At 46.1% G+C, this 20,091-nt stretch overlaps 1 protein-coding gene across 1 annotated transcript in view; it reads right to left on the reverse strand.

Moving 5' to 3' along the window:
* LOC147729704 (uncharacterized) overlaps nucleotides 1-18,407 on the reverse strand; it is a 363,931-nt gene extending 345,524 nt beyond the window's left edge. Inside the window, exons 1-3 of the mRNA XM_086954024.1 lie at nucleotides 18,295-18,407; nucleotides 16,128-16,226; nucleotides 4,598-4,770 (exon numbers count right to left, since the gene is read on the reverse strand). Coding sequence (XP_086810150.1) covers nucleotides 4,598-4,770; nucleotides 16,128-16,225 — 271 coding nt within the window. The 5' untranslated portion in view covers nucleotide 16,226; nucleotides 18,295-18,407. The remainder of the gene's footprint in view (nucleotides 1-4,597; nucleotides 4,771-16,127; nucleotides 16,227-18,294) is intronic.
* Between the last annotated feature and the right edge of the window lie 1,684 nt (nucleotides 18,408-20,091).

The raw sequence follows: 20,091 nt of genomic DNA on the forward strand, positions 1-20,091 counted from the left end.
AAATTATCTCAATGTTACCCTGTCTGCGGACAACTGGGCTCTCTGATATGGGGCAAAGATTAGGACTGAAAAATATATTAGCTACTTTCATATTCCCATCTACGGCGGGCCCACTAGGCTCTCCCTGTAAAGAGGGGATGATGGGCTCATTAGCCTTTAACATGACTGTCCCACCTATGCCTGCGTTAAGGGACAAACTCTCCAATCTATGACCATCCCTGCTTTGCATACTCCTGGCGAGTCAATCTATATCGTCTAGGGCTGATACATTATTGAGAGGGGAATACCGGTTTGTTAACGGGACAGAGAAACCCCCTCAATCAGGTCCTATTAGATGCCTCTTGGGTTCAGCACGATTATTTACACACATCATATCCCTATAACAAAATCCCAGGGGGAGCATTCTAATACTTGATCCGCCCTCCACCTGGTATGGCCCCTTTCGCTGGGTGAGAAGATCATGTACCAGCCCTAAATACCTTAGGTTTAAGATCACACTATCTCCTGGAAAGCACTTCCTACTGCTTCCAATCCAGTACACCCTTCTAGCCATTAATATACGCCTATGGTTTGAGATATTAAAACCTGCATTTCTATTCAGCCAGTGGGCCGCCTTGTTAATCAGCATTCGCGGGGTATCTTCTCTGTCTCCGCTAAGAGCCGGGACCCCTGTAAAGACTACTGTGTAGAGGCATGATGCCGGCGGCAGATCTAAAACCGGCAAGCCCGCAGTGCACCTAGCGAAGTCACTTGATGTGGGCGCAGTATCATGTGGTGTAGGTGTTCTAACCTCTCTGTTTATGGGGGCTGTGTCAGAGATCGGATTCTGAGCTGCAGTTCCCACCCTCATATATCTATTGTCTCCCAAGCTGATATTTGACATTGGGACATTTCCATCGGTAGGCCCCACAGTTAGCCCTTTGTTTACACCCTCCTTTGTGCCCTTCAGCTGTTTACACTCGTAGTTCCCACCCTCTTTTCTCTCTAGGGGAATCCCTACCCTTGGAGGTGTGGGACCCTCTAGTGGCCCCAAGCTGTTAACTGAATGCCCCATGACCACATTTGTCAGGCTACTATTCTGTGCGATCAGCAGGGCTAGTTTTCCTTCTATCAGATTAATTTTCTCATGTACGGGCCCTAGGTGGGTAGTTAACATTATTTCCAACCTAGACCACAATTCCATATCCGCCCAAGTCTTATCCGCCTCTCCACAATTTGGACACTGGAGGCTAACTACAGAACCTTCTGTATCTTTAGACCTGGTCACTTTGGGCGCACCCTTCTGCTTTGATTTACCATTAGAAATATGATGCCCCATCCCCCTGGTTCGCTTTACTTGTGCTGTTGAAACAGCCAAAGAAGTGGCGACACTGTTTATATTACTTTTGTCTATTAAGGTCCTTTTGGAACAGGTGACCACCTCCCCACCTTCTCTTGAAATAATTTCAACGCCAGTTGAATCTACGGCCACTGCAGGTTCTCCCTCGGCCCACCCTTGTATTGTATTGTATTGTATGTTGGATTTATATAGCGCTTATAACCCAGGGGTCTCTAAGCGCTTGCCTTGGGAACCCGTCCTGGCTTTTCCCTGTGAGATAGCCCCTACAGGGCCTCCCCAAGGTGAAAGCCAGGCATCCCGCCGCGGGGGGCCGTTGTGGAGATTAAGCAAGCTTAATGCCCAGAGTTGCAGAGTGTGAACCCATGATTAGGTCAGGCACCGAAGCGAGAATTATCGAGGCCGTGGACATTTGAGCTCAAGACCCTGCCGCGTCTGGAATTGAACCCTGGTCCCGGGTCTGACCTCTGCTTCAGGGTCTGCCTGCTCTAACCAGTGAGCCACACTTCTCCCTGCCCCATATGCTAACACAGAAATTAAATCAGAGCCCCCTCAGTCTGTTCTACATTATTCTCTGACGGGCTCAAATCATCAGATAATAACTCGATGGTTTGGGTTAACAAGCCTGCCACCTGTGGTGATGAAGCGGCAGGGGTTGAGCCATTAACAATGTGACCACTTTTTGGTTTAACTTAGCCCAGGGGAGCCCCAATAATGGGAGATTTAATTGTGGCTATACTGCCCAATGAAGATCGCTTTTGCACCACAATCGAGTCCAAAGAGAGTCTCTTCTCAGCCAGCTGTATTTCGTGGACTAGTAATGACTCTGCTCTCGTTAGGAAAGCATCATGGGTCCCCTTTACATCCTCCCCACCAATGAGCCTGTTGCCTTCCGCTTACTCATCGCGCCAAATGATGGATTTGGACGGACTGATAAGTAAATTAGAGTCCAGTGCGTTAGAGACTGATTGAGTTCTGTCCCGATGGCCTCTGTGTTTCCTGGGCCCTAAGTGTCTGAAAGGGCCCTTTGGACACCTCCCAATGTTTGTTAGTAAAATGGGAGACAGCTATTAATCACCTTCGCCCAGTCCTCAGTCTTCTTCCAGTGATCGGCAGTGCTTTTGGGTTCTGATGACGATATTAGAGGGGTGGCCCAGCCCGGCCTCTTTCGGTCCCTGATGGGTGCGGACGGGCACGCCCGCGAGCCCTGAAGCAAATTTAAGTGCTTCCTGGCGCCTGACTGTGATGCATGTGGAAAGCGCCACAAGAGGATTTTGGGAAACAGAGTCCCAGCACCCGCGACTTGCGTGGAGGAGAGCTGACGGCAACAGCAATGGTGCAGCCCCCATGGACTGCCCGAAGGAGACAGGTGAGTTCCAACAGTGGTGGCAGCAGCATCGAGTTAGGTGAGGGACCCGCGCTGCGGGAGCCCTGAAGAAAATTTAAAGCGCCTCCTGGCGCCTAATTGTGATGCAGGTGGAAAGAGCCACAAGAGGATTCTGGGGAACAGAGTCCCGGCACCCGCGACTTGCGTGGAGGAGAGCTGGCAGCAACAGCAAGAGCAGTGGTGCAGCCCCCACGGACTGCCCGAGGGTGACAGGTGAGTTCCAGCAGTGGCGGAAGCAGCGGCAGGGGCGACCTTAGGCATGTGCAAGCTGTGCACCTGCACAGGGCCACCATACCCCAGGGGCCACCACGCCATTATATATCCTCAATATAATAATCCTCTGAGGATGGATACATATTTGCGTGGCGACCCCTGGCAGGGATTTGGCGGCCTGTTCCACTTGCAAACACCCTGATCCCCCCCCCTCTTCACTGGCCTCCGCGCTCTGCCCCGCCCGGACCCCTCTTCCGGGGACCCCTACCTACGCCTCCCGCCCAGGGCCACCATGAGCCTAGAGCCGCCCCTGGCAGCGAGTTAGATGAGGTTTACTGACAAGGTTCGTTTCAAAACCTGTTAAATGCAAGTGTCCCAGACAAATCCATTGACCCAGTTGTCTGAGGTGCGCGCTGTGTGTCACGCGGCGATTTGCCAAATATTTCTACCAAAGTGTATCCGCCTTCCCTGTTGGCGGAAGAGACATCTGGCTGAAGGGCAGGGGGTTGCTTTGCATGACTTGAAAGAACATTTGTAACAACGTTTGAACTAGAAAGCAATTAAATAAAAAGTATAGCTGCAATAGTGTGGCTATCTAATGTACTCTTCTTTACCTCTGACTTCCTACAGCGTTTAGCTCACTGTTTCAATACAAGAGTCAGTCTTTATGGAGTGTGCAGCTTCAGCACTTGGGACCAACAGGGGGGCCAGAAAAGAGAAGGGCCAAAGGTGAATGGAAGTAAAGATCGGCAGAAGCACAGAGGAGAAGGAGGAGGGAAAGTAGAAGAGAAGAGAGAGGGAAGAAAGGGTGGGAAAAGGTGAAATGGAGTGAGCGTGACTGAGCCCCAAGATGCACACCCAAACTCCTGTGTGATTATGAGTTTGTTGTTGATCTTGTCAGACTTTGGGTGTTCATACTGGGACCAGGCCATCCTGATTTGGAAAGACGGAAAAGCCCATCAGAGAGCCAGGGTAGTGTAAGCTTGCCCTTTAGTCCTGAGAAATACAAATGCTGGAGTGAAAAAAAGGGAAGCTTTTCTCTTTATAATGCATGTGTGAGGTAAAGGATTGAGGAATGTGACAAAACGTGATGACTAACTGTACTATACAGTTGGAAAATAGTCCCACTTGCATTACAATGGGAGCACTTTGTGGAAGGCAGAATGATAAACTGAACAGCCATAAGCATGAGGTGAGAAGCCCACTGAAGGCATATATTTTATAAAAGTACTGAAACTTCAAAAAAAGAATAGTCGACCTTCAGGGAGTGATATTGGGAGCGTGCACCGGTTCCCTCAACCAATGTTTGCCTCCCTCTAGCCTGAAGCAACCATCCACAAAGTGAAAGCTGTACAACAAGAACGTCTTTATATCTGATGGGTGGTTTGCACATACGGTCATAAAGCACTGATACATTCAACAGCGAATCACAAAGGAGAAGACGACACGTTTACACACAACCCTCTGTTGCGGTTCAGATTGGGTTACAAAGTGCACTAGAAAGCCTTTCCCAGCTCGCTATGTTAACTCTGTACATTGTCATGTAGTGCCGGCAGTCATGCAATCGCAGGCCATACATACAACCACCATGACTCCTGTCCATCGGACCCCACATTAGCACACCATCCACAAACAGCAACAAGCAGCGCGAGGGCTGGTACCAATGTTTTCTGCAGTCAGCTTGGCGACTGTCCCGAGTTTGGCGAAGCACAGGCATTTACTCTGGAGGGCTGGTGGAGGGGTGAGAGAGGCTGCCAGGGCGCCCTTTGAGCGCTTGTAGAAGATGAACACGGAGTGGACATCTTCATTCTTCAAAAACTCCGAGATGCAAATCCTGGAAGAAAACATGACAACGTCTGTTATATATGCGAAAACATGCAGTGATGTAGCAGTGTAGTCAGAAGTGTTTCATCTGCAAATACAGCAACATACTTGTTTAGATTGTATGTCAATAACCAGGGGGTGAGGTGATGAGGCAGCCTTTGGGCGCTGTAATTAGGTGATAACTGCCTCAAGATCGGAAGTGCCTTAGACAGACTGAATTAAGAAATAGAAATGGGTTTCCCTTTAGAACATGAGGTTGCTTCGCTAACCATGAGTGCCTTGAGGAGTTTACGGAACAGCAACAGTAAGAAAACCTTTCAGGTCTGGAGTCAACCCATATGTTTGAGAAAGAAGTGCTCTAACTGCGGAAACGTGCAAGAGCCAAGATGGAATCTAAGGTGCATGAGACTAAGGGCCTGAGACTATCTTATTATGACAAACAATACTTGTGAATGTAATGGGGCCCAATGCCATACAGAGCTATGAAAACAGTGCAGAGACTCTTAGAGATACTCTCTCCTAAATCTACAGCCGCTTCAGGGAACATAAAGGTGGAATTAGACGATCCCTTTTAGCTTTGCTAAGAATAATCCTCGCAGCACTTTTTCCATCAAGTTAGACTTTGATTGGCAGCCCGGTCTAGTGTAGTGTTGTCGGTACCCCTTTCAGAGGGCCATGGGGCCAGCATGAGTTACTGGGCCCAACCGTAGGGATTGAGGCGTTTTACTCCTGATGTCCCAGGCCCCACTTACAATAGATCCTGAGTAACTGGGCCAAGGACCCCTTCAGGACATGACTCTCAGGAGTAGCGCAGGTCAAGCAGTCCAAGGCTTCTTGGGGAAGGGATGGTGACAGGGGAGTAAGTACATGTTCACAACACAACATACGTTTACTAGCAGCATTAAAGGATTGTCCAGTCAAATACTGTCTTTTATGACAAAAGTAGTATTTATATACAAACACAAAGTTAAATAAGGTATACACATACAATACACACAGATCCCTGAGGTCATGGCTCTCGTGTTCAATAGGCAGACCCCGGAGTCCCACTTCCATCTCAATAGAGGCTATGGTTATTCCCCATTCACTATAGGCGGCATTCAGGTTAGGACCCCACACTAACAGTCTAAGATTCAGCAGTCCCATGAAGACTATTTTAGATAAGTCCAGCACGAACGTGTTATCTGGAAGACAAGTTCCCCAAGGGCCTTCTTTCCTTTGATCAGTCTTACCCTCACCAGCAAGGCTTGCACAACTGTAGTCTCCAAGAGCACCTCGCATGTGGGTGTGGAGGATGCAGCAGCTGCCTGCAGTGAGTACACTTGCAGGCTCTGCAGAGACTGCGGCAGAGACAGAGACAGAGACAGAGGCAGTGGCTGAGAGTCCTCTGTGCTTTCTCCAGTAAGCGGTAAGTATCAATGATCCTTCCCCTAGATGGGGGATTGTAGTCTATTCCGATTTGATCCTCAGTCAAGGCAAGGTGCCTGCAAAGGTCACCACAGTGGCCTCTCCTGGTAACAACCACTTGAGCTGGGCAACAGTCCTAGTCCTTTTCAGAGCCCCCCACTCCTCACATATGGGGTCACTGACCTTAATCCGCACACAGGCGACAACACGAACGGCACTGCAGTAATTTTCACTGCAGAATATCCTTCGCACAGAGCTATGACCCAATTGGAATGACAGCATATTCCACTGTGGCCCCACCTGACACATGGGGTCGCCAACTTTCCTCCATAAATGGACTATGGCCCAATCGGCATTGCTTTGATGCTGACCACAGCTACTTCACGCGACCCCCTCTGGCATATGGGGTTGCTGGCTTGAAGCTGCACAAGGCAACAACCCGATCAGATCAGCAGCTCTCTCCTCACACCTCGCTGCAGGGATCTGACTGCCAGGATGCCACACTGGACCTCGCTCTCACAGGGCTCACTATCTTGGCAAGCAGGCAGAAACTGGTGCACTAGGCTCCAGGAACAAATGGTCTTGGATTTTACCCTAGTAGATTTCCCCTCACTGAGCTGGGAGAGTGGCAGGCCTCAACCCCGAGTCCTGGCCACAGGCAGAAACTTTCAGAGCTTATTTTCCTTATACAACCCTACTGGCTGCATGATAGTTGAACATTTTGGGGCCTCTGAGATCCCCTACTCATAGTCCATTTACAGAACCCAAATGTGATTTTGGTGTGAGTCTTTGAAGTTCGTGTTGTGGGGTCTGCTTCCTTTCGAAGTCCCCCTTATCTGCCCTGCTATTCCTCCAGAAAGCAGTCCACCACAGCAGGAGTGACTCCATATCTGATAGCCCTACAATACAGGCCATGGGAGTGACTAGAGGTTCACACCAGGATGTAAGGCACAGTGATATGTGTATCAATATGTTACCCCAGAGCTCCAGACCAACTTTTTGACTCCCTTATTATCCCCATCTCCCTCTTGAAATATGTCTAGGACTCCTTCCAGTGACCTCTATCCTAAGAGGACCCTTTCAAGTGTACTGAAGAGCCTAGCTCTTCTTCCTCTGGTGTGTGTCCCACCCAGCTCACAAGAATGAAGTAATCCACAAATCTGTCTGGAGGGATTCCTTTGTCTCTTCATACTCCTCCAGTCAGCCCTAGGTCTCCCAAAATGGAACACAGAATCTTCACAGGCACACACAAAGAAACCTAATACTAATCTTTTGTTTCCCCAGACTTCTTGGAACCTTGGCAAGGGAAGGGCGGAACTTTTCAGAACTAGATGTGGGGGAGCACGGAAAATTCACCCACTTCAAAGGATGGCACCAGATATAAATATTGGACATCCTTAGCTACTTTTCAGTACACTCCTGGACTCGCAGGCATTACTGAAGAAGGACTGCCTTGTTCCCCAGAGAACGGTCCTGCTACGTGAGGCCCAGTGGCGTAACGAAAGTTGAGGGGGCCCCCTGCAAAGCACAGTGAGGGCCCCCCTCTGGGCTCCTTCGGGAGCTCACAGGCCTGGAGACTGTGCTGGAGGGGCCTCCCTGGAGCCTGGGGGCAACCCAGCACCGCATGGGTGCGGGGCCTTTTTTACGCTCATAGTGAGGCCTGCCTTGATTCCCAGAGGACTGCTCTTCTGCAGGAGGCTTGCCTTGCTCCTCAGTGGACTGTTTTCTGCTTAAGGCGTATTTTGTTTTCTGCTTAAGGCGTATTTTGTTTTCCAGAGGACTGCCCTGAAGTTTGAGGCGTGCCTTCTTCCACAGAGGACTGCTACTGCTCCAGGCCTGCCATGCTCTCTGTGAAGGAAAACTGGGCCTGCTGCCTTCATCCCACTCTACCTAAGTGCCTCCAAGGGTCAGTTGGCTGACCTCCTGTTCTGAACTACAAGGATTCAACAAGCTCCAAAGGCCTCCCTGCAACCGTCCAGCTGATCAGCTCCAACAGGACCTGATTAGACTTGCAACTGGACCTGACTTAGCCATACTAGCCTCTGACACAGTGAATCTCTGATCCCCAAGAAGTACCTCTCCAGGTCTTGAAACCTTGGCTGGCATCAGAGTGCACTCCTTTACAAGAAAAGGAGAAATCTTGAAGTTCTGGACTCTTCATGTCAAACTTTGAGATGGCAACTTTTTCAGCTGGACTAACCTAGTCCCTGTATCCGGTCCACACTCCATCACAGTTGTCTTGAACTACTGACTATCTCACGGTTTAGAACAACCAGATGACTTCAAGTGGCGCTTTATGCTTTTTGGTGGTATACTTCCTAAAACCTTTAAATTGCATATCTTTGAAGCAATTTTGTTTTTAAAAAATCAATCAAATTACCCATCTTGGACCCTAATATTGCAATAATGTGTATTACATGAAAATAATGTTCCTCTTCGGAAATGTGTATCTTGGCCAGCTTTAGCGGGTGGGATAAAAACTAGACCTATTTTGTTGCGTTATTGGGAAAGTTTTCATCTTCTCAATCCTAGACTGATGATTGTATGTCCTGAATTTAATTACATTTTAAGATTCATGAATTTGAGCGCTACACTGTTCAATGTCTATGCGCTTGTGTTTAATGGTTCCAGTTTTAACTGACACCAACATATCCCTGTGTTTATTTACCTTAGTTGTCTGCTTCTACTCGTTTCCATCTTGGGATTTAAACTTCTCGGTATGCTAGGAAGGGGCAAGAGACTTGTCTTTCTATCATTCTAGTGATGCCTTGCTGAAAATTCTGATGTCTATCGCAATCAACAGATTAGATAACAGCTACCATTATTTTCACATCCATGGAAAATTGTAGATGCATGGTAGTACTTATCCTGTCTTACCCAATGCATGCAGTTCTGGTTTTCCCTTCTCATTTTTTTCAAACATAAAGCTCCTTACTAAGCGACCAAGTTTCATATGCTTTCAAAGGACATCTTACCTTAAACATGAATTTCTTCTTCACTGACAGGGGCACAATGCTTTAAATCCGTTACACATAAATAAGCCTAATTACTATCATGCAAAATAGACATATCTATCAACTTCAAGGACTGTTTTTCATGAATATCTGTTCAAAATGACACTTGAGACGTTTTCCATCATGACTGGAAAATACATCTTTACAGAACTTTTGTACTTTACCGCAGAGCAATAGTAAGTGTTATAGCTCCCTATCTTTTGCCAAAAATATATTGTTGATATGAGCAAAAGATAACCCATCCGAGTGTGGGCCAATGGATCCTAAAAGACAGTTTCTAGTTCATGCTAACTTCACTTTGATGCTTCCAAACACATATGGACACATAACTGTCCAAGAGCATTGCAGACAGAGAATGGAGGGATTTCAAGTGGATATCTAGTAATGCCCTATTAAAAGTAGTTCAATTCTATTACCTCAATAGGTCTTATCTCACACCATCGAAACTAAGTAAAATCTATCCAAGTAGACCATTTCAATGCCTAAGATAAAAGAGGATAGACGCAGATGACGTTGGATTGAGTGAAGAGCAAGGTATTTTCATACGAGATGGCAAAAAACTCGTCATATCATGGGTCCCAGGTGTGCAGGGATGACTCTGACATCTGGTCGCGCTTGACAGGGAAAAAGTCAAAGTTTGAGGCCAACGGTGGTGGAGCCCTGGTCGGATACACTAAGCGGAAGGTTCTGGTAAAATGTTTACTTTTGCACTAAGAAACTTTTCATGGGGATTTTCTCTCATCACCGGCCGAGGCTCCTCTTCAGGATGGAATTTGACTCAATGATGGCAGCTTGACTTAGCGCAAGGCCTTAGTGAAATCCTGAAGTCTTTAGCTATTGAACTTTCAGCAGGACAAACCTGAATTCTAGGCTGTGCTGCGGTTCGATGTCGACGCCCTGACTCTCGACAACGGGTTGGTCTCCTTGTGGAGATTTTTCCAAAAATTCCTCCAAACTTCTCCAAACATCTGGAACTTCTTCCTGATATTCCTCTTGAAGGTTCAAAGTGTCCAGAACACAAATCCAAGGTCCTATAAGCAATGAGATGGTCCTTGGAAGTTTGGGACCACAATTCCCACAATGCACCTGGCCAAATCCTTAAAATTCCACTGAACACAAAGGCCAGGTTGTGGCCTTTTTTAGGGAAATGGTGCAGGTGTGCTTTGTTAACCTGTTGCTTTCATAAAGTCCACCCCTTAATCCTTTTTGAAGCAAGACAAAGTACTCAGGGCAGTAGTTCACAGTGTGCAGCATGGCGGGTCCTTCAGAGTCCAATCCTTTAAGGTACACACCAGGGTTCCATCAAGGCAGTCCTACTCCTTCTAGTTTCAGGCAGCAGATCTGAGTTGCTATGCAGCTCTCACATATTTATCCAAAATTCTGGGGTGACAAGTAGGGGGCGTCCCTGACCAATAGGGTACAGGGTGCCAACCAAAAGCATGGCAGATTCCTCCAAAGTGTGGCATTTTCTTGCCCACAAAGCACTGCACTTTAAAAATCAAGACAGAGAATTTCTCTCCTTGGAGTAAGAGCTGGCTAATCCAACCCACTGGTGTGGCTCATTTCCCTTAACAATCCCTTTCCAGCACTTCTGCAAATTCCACTCTTGGGGCTGCCATCTGGCTGGGGGTACTGGAAGAGGCGATAGGCCTGGTTGGCATTACTTACTGTCCTGCTCTCTTTGAAGCCCTGTTTGATTTACCCAGGCTTTGTCCTGGCTTGTTCTCTGCAGCTTCAGAGGCCATTTATCACATCATCAAAGCAGTTTGGCTAAGCCTGTTAAAGGCTGGCCAGTCAGGAGAGGCTGCTAGAAGGCTAGCTTTTGGCTCACAGAAAAGAAAGTTCTATAGCTTATATTCTGTATTAGTTATGACAAATGCAACAGTAGCAAGTTGTTGGATTTATCATTACCAATCTTTTAAGCCCTTGAAATATTATTTTAGCTCACTTCAGTCAGTACTTACACTGTATTACAGTGTTCCCATATTATCCTTTAGTGTTAAAAGTGCTTCAATGGGGAAAACAAAATTGGTAGTTCTTTGCTCACAAGGGCATATAAAACATCTTTTAAAATGTACCTGCTTATTTCTACATGGCGCCCTACCTTGGGGGTACCTAGGATAGACTTATATGTCAACACAAGGAAGTTTAATACGTTGGAAGTACCTTTAAATCCAAAGTCGAAATGACAGCAGGTAACACAGCAGTGCACACTTAAGTGTCTCAAAGATGCTGACCTTCCCTCCAAACCTACATGCCCTACCATATACTAGGGATTTACAGGTAGGTTGTCAGCGTCAATTGTAATTTCACCTAATTACCCAGTGGCGGCCCATCCACTAAGGGGGAGTAGCGTCGCCCCACTACTCAAAAGGAAAAATAAATGATAATAATGTATTGCTATAATCATTTTAGTTTTACTAGTGAAGTCAGTGGCTCTCGGGGCAAAGTGGGGCGGGGCTGGACAGAGCAGGAAGAGGAGTGGTTTGCACTCCTTAAGTGTGCACGACTGCTTGGCTAGCCCTTTTGGTCCAGCCAAACAGTTGTGCGCACTTTGCATCTTCCCCACCAGGTTTCATAACACAGCCTGGTGAGAATCATGCAAAGGCTCCAGTGTCCCCATCTGAGCACCGGACCACAGCGCTCAGGGCAATAACAATGCTGCATTGCAGCTTTGTGATTGGCTCCTGGGAGCCTGTTAGTCCGGGTGCTTCCTCATGCTTTCTGCTGTCGGACCGGAGACAGAAAGAAGAAGACGAAGGAGAGGCAGCGGTCGGCCATCACAGGTGGTTTTTTTTTAACTTTATTTGTCCCCCGTCCACCACCCGGGTATGGTAGCAGCCACTACTGTAATTAACATATCCATTCCTAATCAGAGCACTGACCATAGGCCTGGGTAGCAGAGTCCAGGACGCAGTCATAGTCAGTTACCACCAGTACCAGTCAAAAAATTGGAGTAATCAGGGTAAAAAGGATGACTTTCTCACAGCATAATCTCCTACGCCGACGACACCCAGCTGATCCTCTCCCTGACCAACGACCCCGCCGCCGCGAGAGCCAACCTGCACGAAGAGATGAAAGAGGTAGCCGAGTGGATGACGACCAGCCGCCTGAAACTGAACTCGGACAAGACGGAGGTCCTCATCCTGGGCTCCTCTCCCTCCGCCTGGGACGACTCCTGGTGGCCTCCCGCCCTGGACACCGCACCCAAACCGACAGACCATGCACGCAACCTGGGCTTCATCCTGGACTCCTCCCTCTCCATGACCAGGCAAGTCAACAACGTCTCCTCGGCATGCTTCAACATCCTACGCATGCTACGGAAGATCTTCTGGTGGATCCCCACCGAGACCAGGAAGACCGTCACCCAGGCCCTCGTCACCAGCCGACTGGACTACGGCAACGCCCTCTACGCCGGTACCACCGCCAAGCTCCAGAAGAGACTCCAGCGGATCCAGAACGCCTCAGCCAGACTCATCCTCGACATCCCACGAACCAGCCACATCTCCGGACATCTGAGAGACCTTCACTGGCTCCCCGTCAACAAAAGAATCACCTTCCGCCTCCTCACCCACGCACACAAAGCCCTACACGACCAAGGCCCGAGCTACCTCAACAGCCGAGTCAACTTCTACGCTCCCAAACGCCACCTCCGATCAGCCAACCACGCCCTCGCCGCCGTCCCCCGCATCCGAAGAGCGACTACAGGAGGAAGGTCCTTCTCCTACCTGGCCGCCAAGACCTGGAACTCCCTCCCGACCGACCTGCGCCTGACCCAAGACCACCTCTCCTTCAGGAAGAAGCTGAAGACCTGGCTGTTCGAGCAGTAGCGGCTCCCCCCCACCCCCCCAGCGCCTTGAGACCCTACGGGTATGTAGCGCGCTTTATAAGTGTCACTGATTGATTGATTGATTGATTATCGGTCCTGGTGAAACACCCGAATTGTACCTTGTGAGACTTGGCACCATTGGCATGAGTCTCCCTTCCACTTTTTGCTGTGGCCTCATCTGTTTTTGTTGTTCTAGATGCTTTGGGCGCATTGCCACTGCTGATCAGTGCCAAAGTGCAAGTGCTCCCTATTGTAAAATGATGTAATGGATTAGTGATTCCATGATTGGTTATTTGGTTTACTTGTCAGACCCTAGTACAGTGCACCATGTGTGCCCAGGGCTTGTAAATTAAATGCTTCTGGTGGGCTTGCAGCACTGCTTGTGCCACCCACAGAAGCAGCTTGTAAAATGTGGCTCAGGCTTGCCATTGCAGAGCCTTAAGGCAGTCTGGGACTGCCATGCCGACTTGACAAGTGCACCCACTTGCCAGTCCCTAAACCTTACCTTTTCTACTTATTAGTCACCCCTAAGGTAGGTCCAAGGGCAGGGTGCATTGTATGTAAAAGGTAGGACATGCCCTGATGTGTGTGGCATGTCCTGATAGTGAATTACAGCCAATTTTGCTTTTCACTATTGCAAGGCTACCTGTTCCCATAGGCTAGAATGGGCAGTTTGATTATAACATCTTATAATCCTAACTGACCCAGGGAACAAGGTAGAAATTTGCGTTTAGTATGCCTGAACTCAGAATGTTAAAATACATATTTTAGTGAAGGTGATTTTTTACATTCTGTGTTTGAAAATACCACTTTTAGAAAGGAGGTATTTTCTTGCCTAACCATCCAGCATGCCTCTGCTATGTTTGTGTATTCCATGTCTGGGTTGTGAGTGACAGGAGGCTGGAGAGGGTCTAGGCTCCAGCAGTCTGATGGGTCAGGGCTGGGTTGAATAGGACCTGCATTGAATAGAGAGTGGGGGGCTGAGATTTCCTTTCACTGACCTGAACCCTCATAGAATAGAGAGTAGAGGGAGGAGATTTCCTTTCAGCTACCTGGGTCAGGTCTGCTCTCAAACAATGCTGTCTCTATCTCCTGCCAGGAAGCTGCACCCAGGAGGACAGAACTGGTTTGGACTAGGTACAGACACTCTCTGCCTTCAGAGACAAAGGATTTATATGTATAAAAAGGGGGAACCAGACCCCAACAGTTTAGATCACTTCTGGGAAATCAAGAGGAACCTTTGCCAAGGAGAAGACACCGGAGAAGCTGAAGGAGGATTACTGCCCCTGTGCTGTTTGCTGTCTGGGGTTGTCCTGCAGTGGTTACTTGTTGCCAAGGAAAGGGGGAAATGACTTTGCTGTTTGCTTTGTCATCTTGAGGAAGATCTCCAAGGGCTTGAACTGAGCTTGCCTCCTGTCTGAAGTCTCAGGGACACAAAGACTTCACCACCAGCTCCCCCTGAATTTCCTTGCTGGGAATTCTAACCTACAGAGAGGTGCCTGCAGCTGTTTAGGACCTCTATAGACTGTTTGTCGCCGGGAGCTGGAAGCACGATGCAAAAAGGAGAAGCGTGTTGCCGCCGCAGCAGTTGCCGTTGCATCGCCGAAGAAGCGTCCCGCCGGCGCAACTGTTCGCTGTCGCACCGCAGACGAAGCGCGTTGCATCACCGGAGAAGCGTGCCGCCGTCGCATCACTGGAGAAGTGTGTCGCAGGGCCTCTCACGGCTCCAGAGTTCATCGACTTTGCCGCACGGCCATTGGGTGTGCACGCATCGCATCGACGTTGTTGCCTCGCATCAAATATGCCATTTTATCGCATCGCACCGGATTGTCACATCGCATCAAGGTGCCATCTTGTCGCATCGCACCGGAGCACAGTAAGAAACCGACGCATCACCTCCTCTCCGGTAAGGAACCGACGCATCACTTTCCCTGCGCTGTAGTAAGGAACCGACGCAGCACCTCCCCCGAAGCAAGGAACCTACGCATCATCTTCCCTGCGACCCTTTTGTTTGTTTTGCGTGACGCATCCAAGATACTTTGAGAGTAAAGTGTTGCTATTACCATCTACATTGAACTAAGCTATTTCTACCATTTTAAAGTCATTTTTTTTTACAGTATTGTGGATTTTTGTTGTTTGGTCTTCTGTTACGTCTAGTAAAGATTACTTATTTTATTTAACTAGTGTGGTGTCCATTTGTAGTGTTTTCACTGTATTACTGTATGTGGTCACAAATGCTTTACACACTGCCTCTGAGATAAGCCTGTCTGCTCGTGCCAAGCTACTAAGGGGGTGAGCAGGGTTTATTTAGGAGTGTATCCCCCTTTCCCTGACTGGAAGCAAGCATCCCTATTTGGACAAAGGTGTATACCATTGCTAACTAGAGACCCCCATTTCTAACATACCTGACAAAACATGTGTGATCTACATCACAAAGGGTAAAGGTAGTAGGCTCAGGAAACAGACAAAGAGAATTGCACTGCCAGGCAATGTCACTGTTTTATCTGTCCTATGAGAGAATAATGATCTGTATAATATGACGGTGTGCTGGTAATGTCACTGTATGTAGTGCTTTTATTTCTTATAACTGCGGTTACATGTTTGAGTTGCTTTACTGTTAGACTGGGAAAATAATAAACACCTATTACAAAAAAGCTTTACTTTTATGGATGTCTATGTTAGTATCACCTGTAAATACGAAATGTTAGATCCTAGATTTTCATTTAGCCCCCTTCAATGCCAATTGTTATTACTTAGTTATGGACATTTTTTAAAGGATTTTTTTTAAGAATACAACTTGGAAATAAGTATTCCTGTGTGGGTCTACGGTTAAATACCAACAACATATCAGATATGACACATAACAGTCTTCTTGCTTTTACATCCTTTTCTGTTATTATATTTTAGCAGTTTTGATTCTTGAATCCACAAAGTAATGGATTTCCAAAAGAATTCTTAGCATTTTGCACACAAAAACTGACTGACCACATTAATGTATAAATGTAAGAACAATTGTTAGAAGCCTAGGACATTAGTTAGATTTTTCGATCACACTGGGATTGGTGCTACTTGTGTATTCATTAAGCAGACTATACGATTTACAAGCAGGCTGATTACCTGTAAGTAGAATCACAGAACAAGGCTTTGAGGTCATCCGCCCTTGGTCTGAGAGATGAGGTAATTCGCAATTGAAGCCATTCTATTAGTTCTTCCATGCTAAATGTTGAGAAGATAAAGCGTCAATAAATATTTTCTGCAACATATGATCATTTCAATTAAACCAGCTTGTTTGTAGAATTATTCTAATTATATAAACAGTAGCTAAAACTGAAATTTCCCCTTTGTACACAGAACGGTAAAGTCATCTGCAGAACACTTTTTCCCTCAAAGCAGAGTCGAGGCACCTAAACACTGATTTAAAGAGATGAAGATCTTTTGTCAAACTATAATCAATGGCAGGTTGTTCTGCTGATGATATTTACCAACCAGAAAATGAGCTCGGTGAAACATCAACTTTCAGGTAACCTCATTGTATCTTCTTATATTGCCAGGACACTCAAATTATAGGTCAATGTCTATGTTTTTAATGAAAATATTGCTATAGTTTGGGATGGATGGATCTGTTCATTCAGGTGGTCTTTTATTTCTATGTTATTTCTGTAAATAAGGTGTCTATTTAGATGCTGTTTTGGCAAAATGGCATGGATATCAGGCACGCCTGTGCTATTACTAAGTAGCATGAATTAGACATAAGCCCTTATCAATTCCGTTTGACACATTAAAACATTGTGAATGGGACATTCCATATAGGACAAGACAGCGAAGACCAGTCATAGACCATATGCTGGATGTGTTTGTCTGAAACGCTTTTGTTGTCCACTGAAGGTAACTACATTGTCTGTATGTTATCATCCCTCCTACCTTCCATAGTATAAGTGGGAAAGCGAAGGTCATCTTGGCAGCATATACTTTGGACGGGTACTAAGAATCAATTTAGATTCCACATCATGCCCTTTGGTGTATACATAACAACTGAGGGCCATTGTATGTCTAAGTCATCTCATAGATAGCATAAACAGCAATCAGCAATACATAAAGGTAGTTTATTGGATGGATCGCAAAAAAATAAAAAAGCAGATGAGCTAAGAGTGGTCGGTGCTCCAAAGACAAGTGAGTCACACAGGATACACTAAAAGAATGTCGTCAACATGTGTAATTGAGAACACATGGACAATGGGAAGAACAGGAGTAGAAGGTCATTGTGAGATAAATAGCGCCATGCAGGTAAGTACACACAATGTATTCCCTTGCCCAAATGCAAGTATAGTTGACCGTGTTTCGACCCAAGCCAAGTTTAATGGTATTCCCCATGAGTAGAGAAATGTAAAAGAACATAGGAAAGGGAACGGAAGAGTCCTGGCGGAATTACAACTTCAATAGTGAACACCAAGAGCGGGGAGCACTGGTCCATTTAGTGGAATGGCCTTGGTCCAAATGGGTCAAGATAGGATGAAAAGAGGTCTTGAAGAGAATGAGCAGGCTGTGTAAGAATCAGCGTACCATCAACTGCAGTTCAACTGTCACTGTTCGCAGGTGCACACACACCAAATGCAGTGCTTATGACTTAGGAAATTGCACTATACCCGAGAATGAACACTTGACTGTTCCCATCAGCTGGCGTTTACTAACTGTTCCCTAATGGTGTTTGTTATGTTGTTTTTACCTTTTTTGTATCTTTTTATGCATATGTGTATTATGTATAGATTTTTTTACTGTACTTTTATGATCTTATATTGTAAGCATCGAATAAAGTAATTGACTGACTAAGCTAATGCTTATGACTTCACAATATGAATAGCAATAAATAACAGCATATAAAAGCACAGCATAATTAGTTAAAAAATACACGTTCCAACCAATAAATCATACCACGTTCATAGCCATAACTTTCTTAGTGTTGAGGCTAATATGCTATGCAATCTCATCTTTCTTGGTCCCTATGTGGCCAAAAGGACGCTCCCTGAGTTTGTAAAATGCTTTAAAAGGGTATCCTCCATTCGCCACTTTCGGAAATGCCGTGCACTGCTTCAACCCTAAGTGCACAGCGTCCGGCTTCCTTGTTCCCTATAGTTGTTTCCTAGGCTGTCATGCGGATATGTCCTAAACATGGAGATGCATAGAGGACAACCCTTGTACTGCGTTTCGCATGTGAATCCAGAAAAGTTGCCAACTACAGATCTAAAACGCTCCGTCTCCTTCTGGTTAGTGGTTTTGCTCTGCTTACCTGCCAGTCTCTCAGCGTGCTCTTAATGCCGGCTCAGAAGAGACAGGAGAAGTCCCAGTCTCGCTTGTCTGCTACAAAAAATGCCTGGGGATGGAGGGCGCCATGTTGTTTGTATTGGTTGCCAAGGTGACCATGGCAACCAAAACAAACAATATGGCGCCTCCCATTCTGCCATCCAAACAGAAGTTGTCATAGAAAAGGGACTATCGAGCGGTTCTAGGAACGGAATTTGTTAAGATTTCGTCAACACTTCATTGGACTCTAGTGATTACAGACAGTGAGAGGTCGTTTGTTTGATTTTGTCGAAAGCTATAAGATTGATATAATGCTGCAAAGCTATTGTTTCATTTCCCCCAGGATAATTTCGGTTATTTATAGAACAACATCGATGTTCTGAAATTGCGTCGTCTGTTTATTCTGCGCATTTCAAGGATTCCGTACATGCGGCCTTCTGGGGAAGACGAGGACCGATTTATACTCTACGAACAACATTGTCGGACGAGAAGAAGTGGGGACCGGATCAGACTTAGTTAGCTACATATAGAGAATGATGGACATGTCATTTTTGTTTATGGCTAAGCTAATAATATAGTTTAAAATACACCATAAACATTACATTCGATCTAACTATGAATTAATCAATTAAGAAACATTATTCTATGTTCTAAATTGAAAATGCTATTGATGCTTCGCCGCTTTTCTCTCGCACTGTGTCAGAGGTCCAGGTCTCAGATACACTATTTCGCTATGTAGCAGCCTGTTTCTAGGCTGCAATAAGTGTGGCAGCCATGTTGGAAGGGCACAGTTTGGTTAGCATTTCACCTAAAACTTAATGGATTCGTGCTGTGAACAAACATTAATACATTTGAAATCGGAATAGTCCTAAAGAATCAGCATTCAAAATCAGCACCGAACGTTGAACGTAGCACCAAATGTTTACTGCATCAACGCCTCTAAGGATTCCTATTACAAGATACAGGACCTTTTTCTACAATTTGAAACTGTCTAAATCAGCCCATGTCCTGCAGAGTCCTCAATAGACCAAAAAGCATACTTGCCCAGAAGGGCAAGGGAACCGGACATAAATAGACCAAAAATACCTCCCAAAAGGGCCGACGTTCTACAGTGGAGAAGGCCCTTGTATAAATCCTTTTCACCTCTTGTCAACTGAACATTAAAAGTGGGGCTTTATACAATGCTAAACTTTCCCCTCATGGATCTTCCTTTAAAATAATGGACTGGTTGCTCTTAATTCTATTTTATTGTATATAAAAAAAACTTCGTATCTGAAGCATCTGGATAGACAATTAAAAAATTTGCTAACATTCGTGCCAAGAATTTTCAATTCTATTAAGGACAGGAGGCGAGGATTATGCTTTCTCATTTCTTTACTGAAAGCAGCCAATCAGAACACAGTAAAGAAAAAACTACTAAAATACCCATGAATACTCTGGGCAACCATAGAGTATACAACACTATATAAAGTATCATAGAGGGCAACACTTCCTCTTTCTTTGTCCATAAAAACAGTTAACAATAAAACTCAAAGTCTCAATGAAAACACAAAGGATCCATGAAGAACATCACGATGAAAGGCCATCAGCAGGCAGAAGGAAGAGGCAACATCCGAAGTCCTCCGGAACGAACCAAAAACTTCATTTAAGGTCTGAACCTGAAAAGTAAAGCAGAGCCGTAATACACCATACCCACAATGAAGTAAAAGCATATAAAACCAAAATTAGGGAGGGAACAGTGCATAGAACATTATGAAGTATAGCATAACCTAACTGCATACAA

The sequence above is a fragment of the Lissotriton vulgaris genome, chromosome 2_1, assembly GCF_964263255.1.
Source record: "Lissotriton vulgaris chromosome 2_1, aLisVul1.2, whole genome shotgun sequence".
Lineage (NCBI taxonomy): Eukaryota > Metazoa > Chordata > Amphibia > Caudata > Salamandridae > Lissotriton > Lissotriton vulgaris.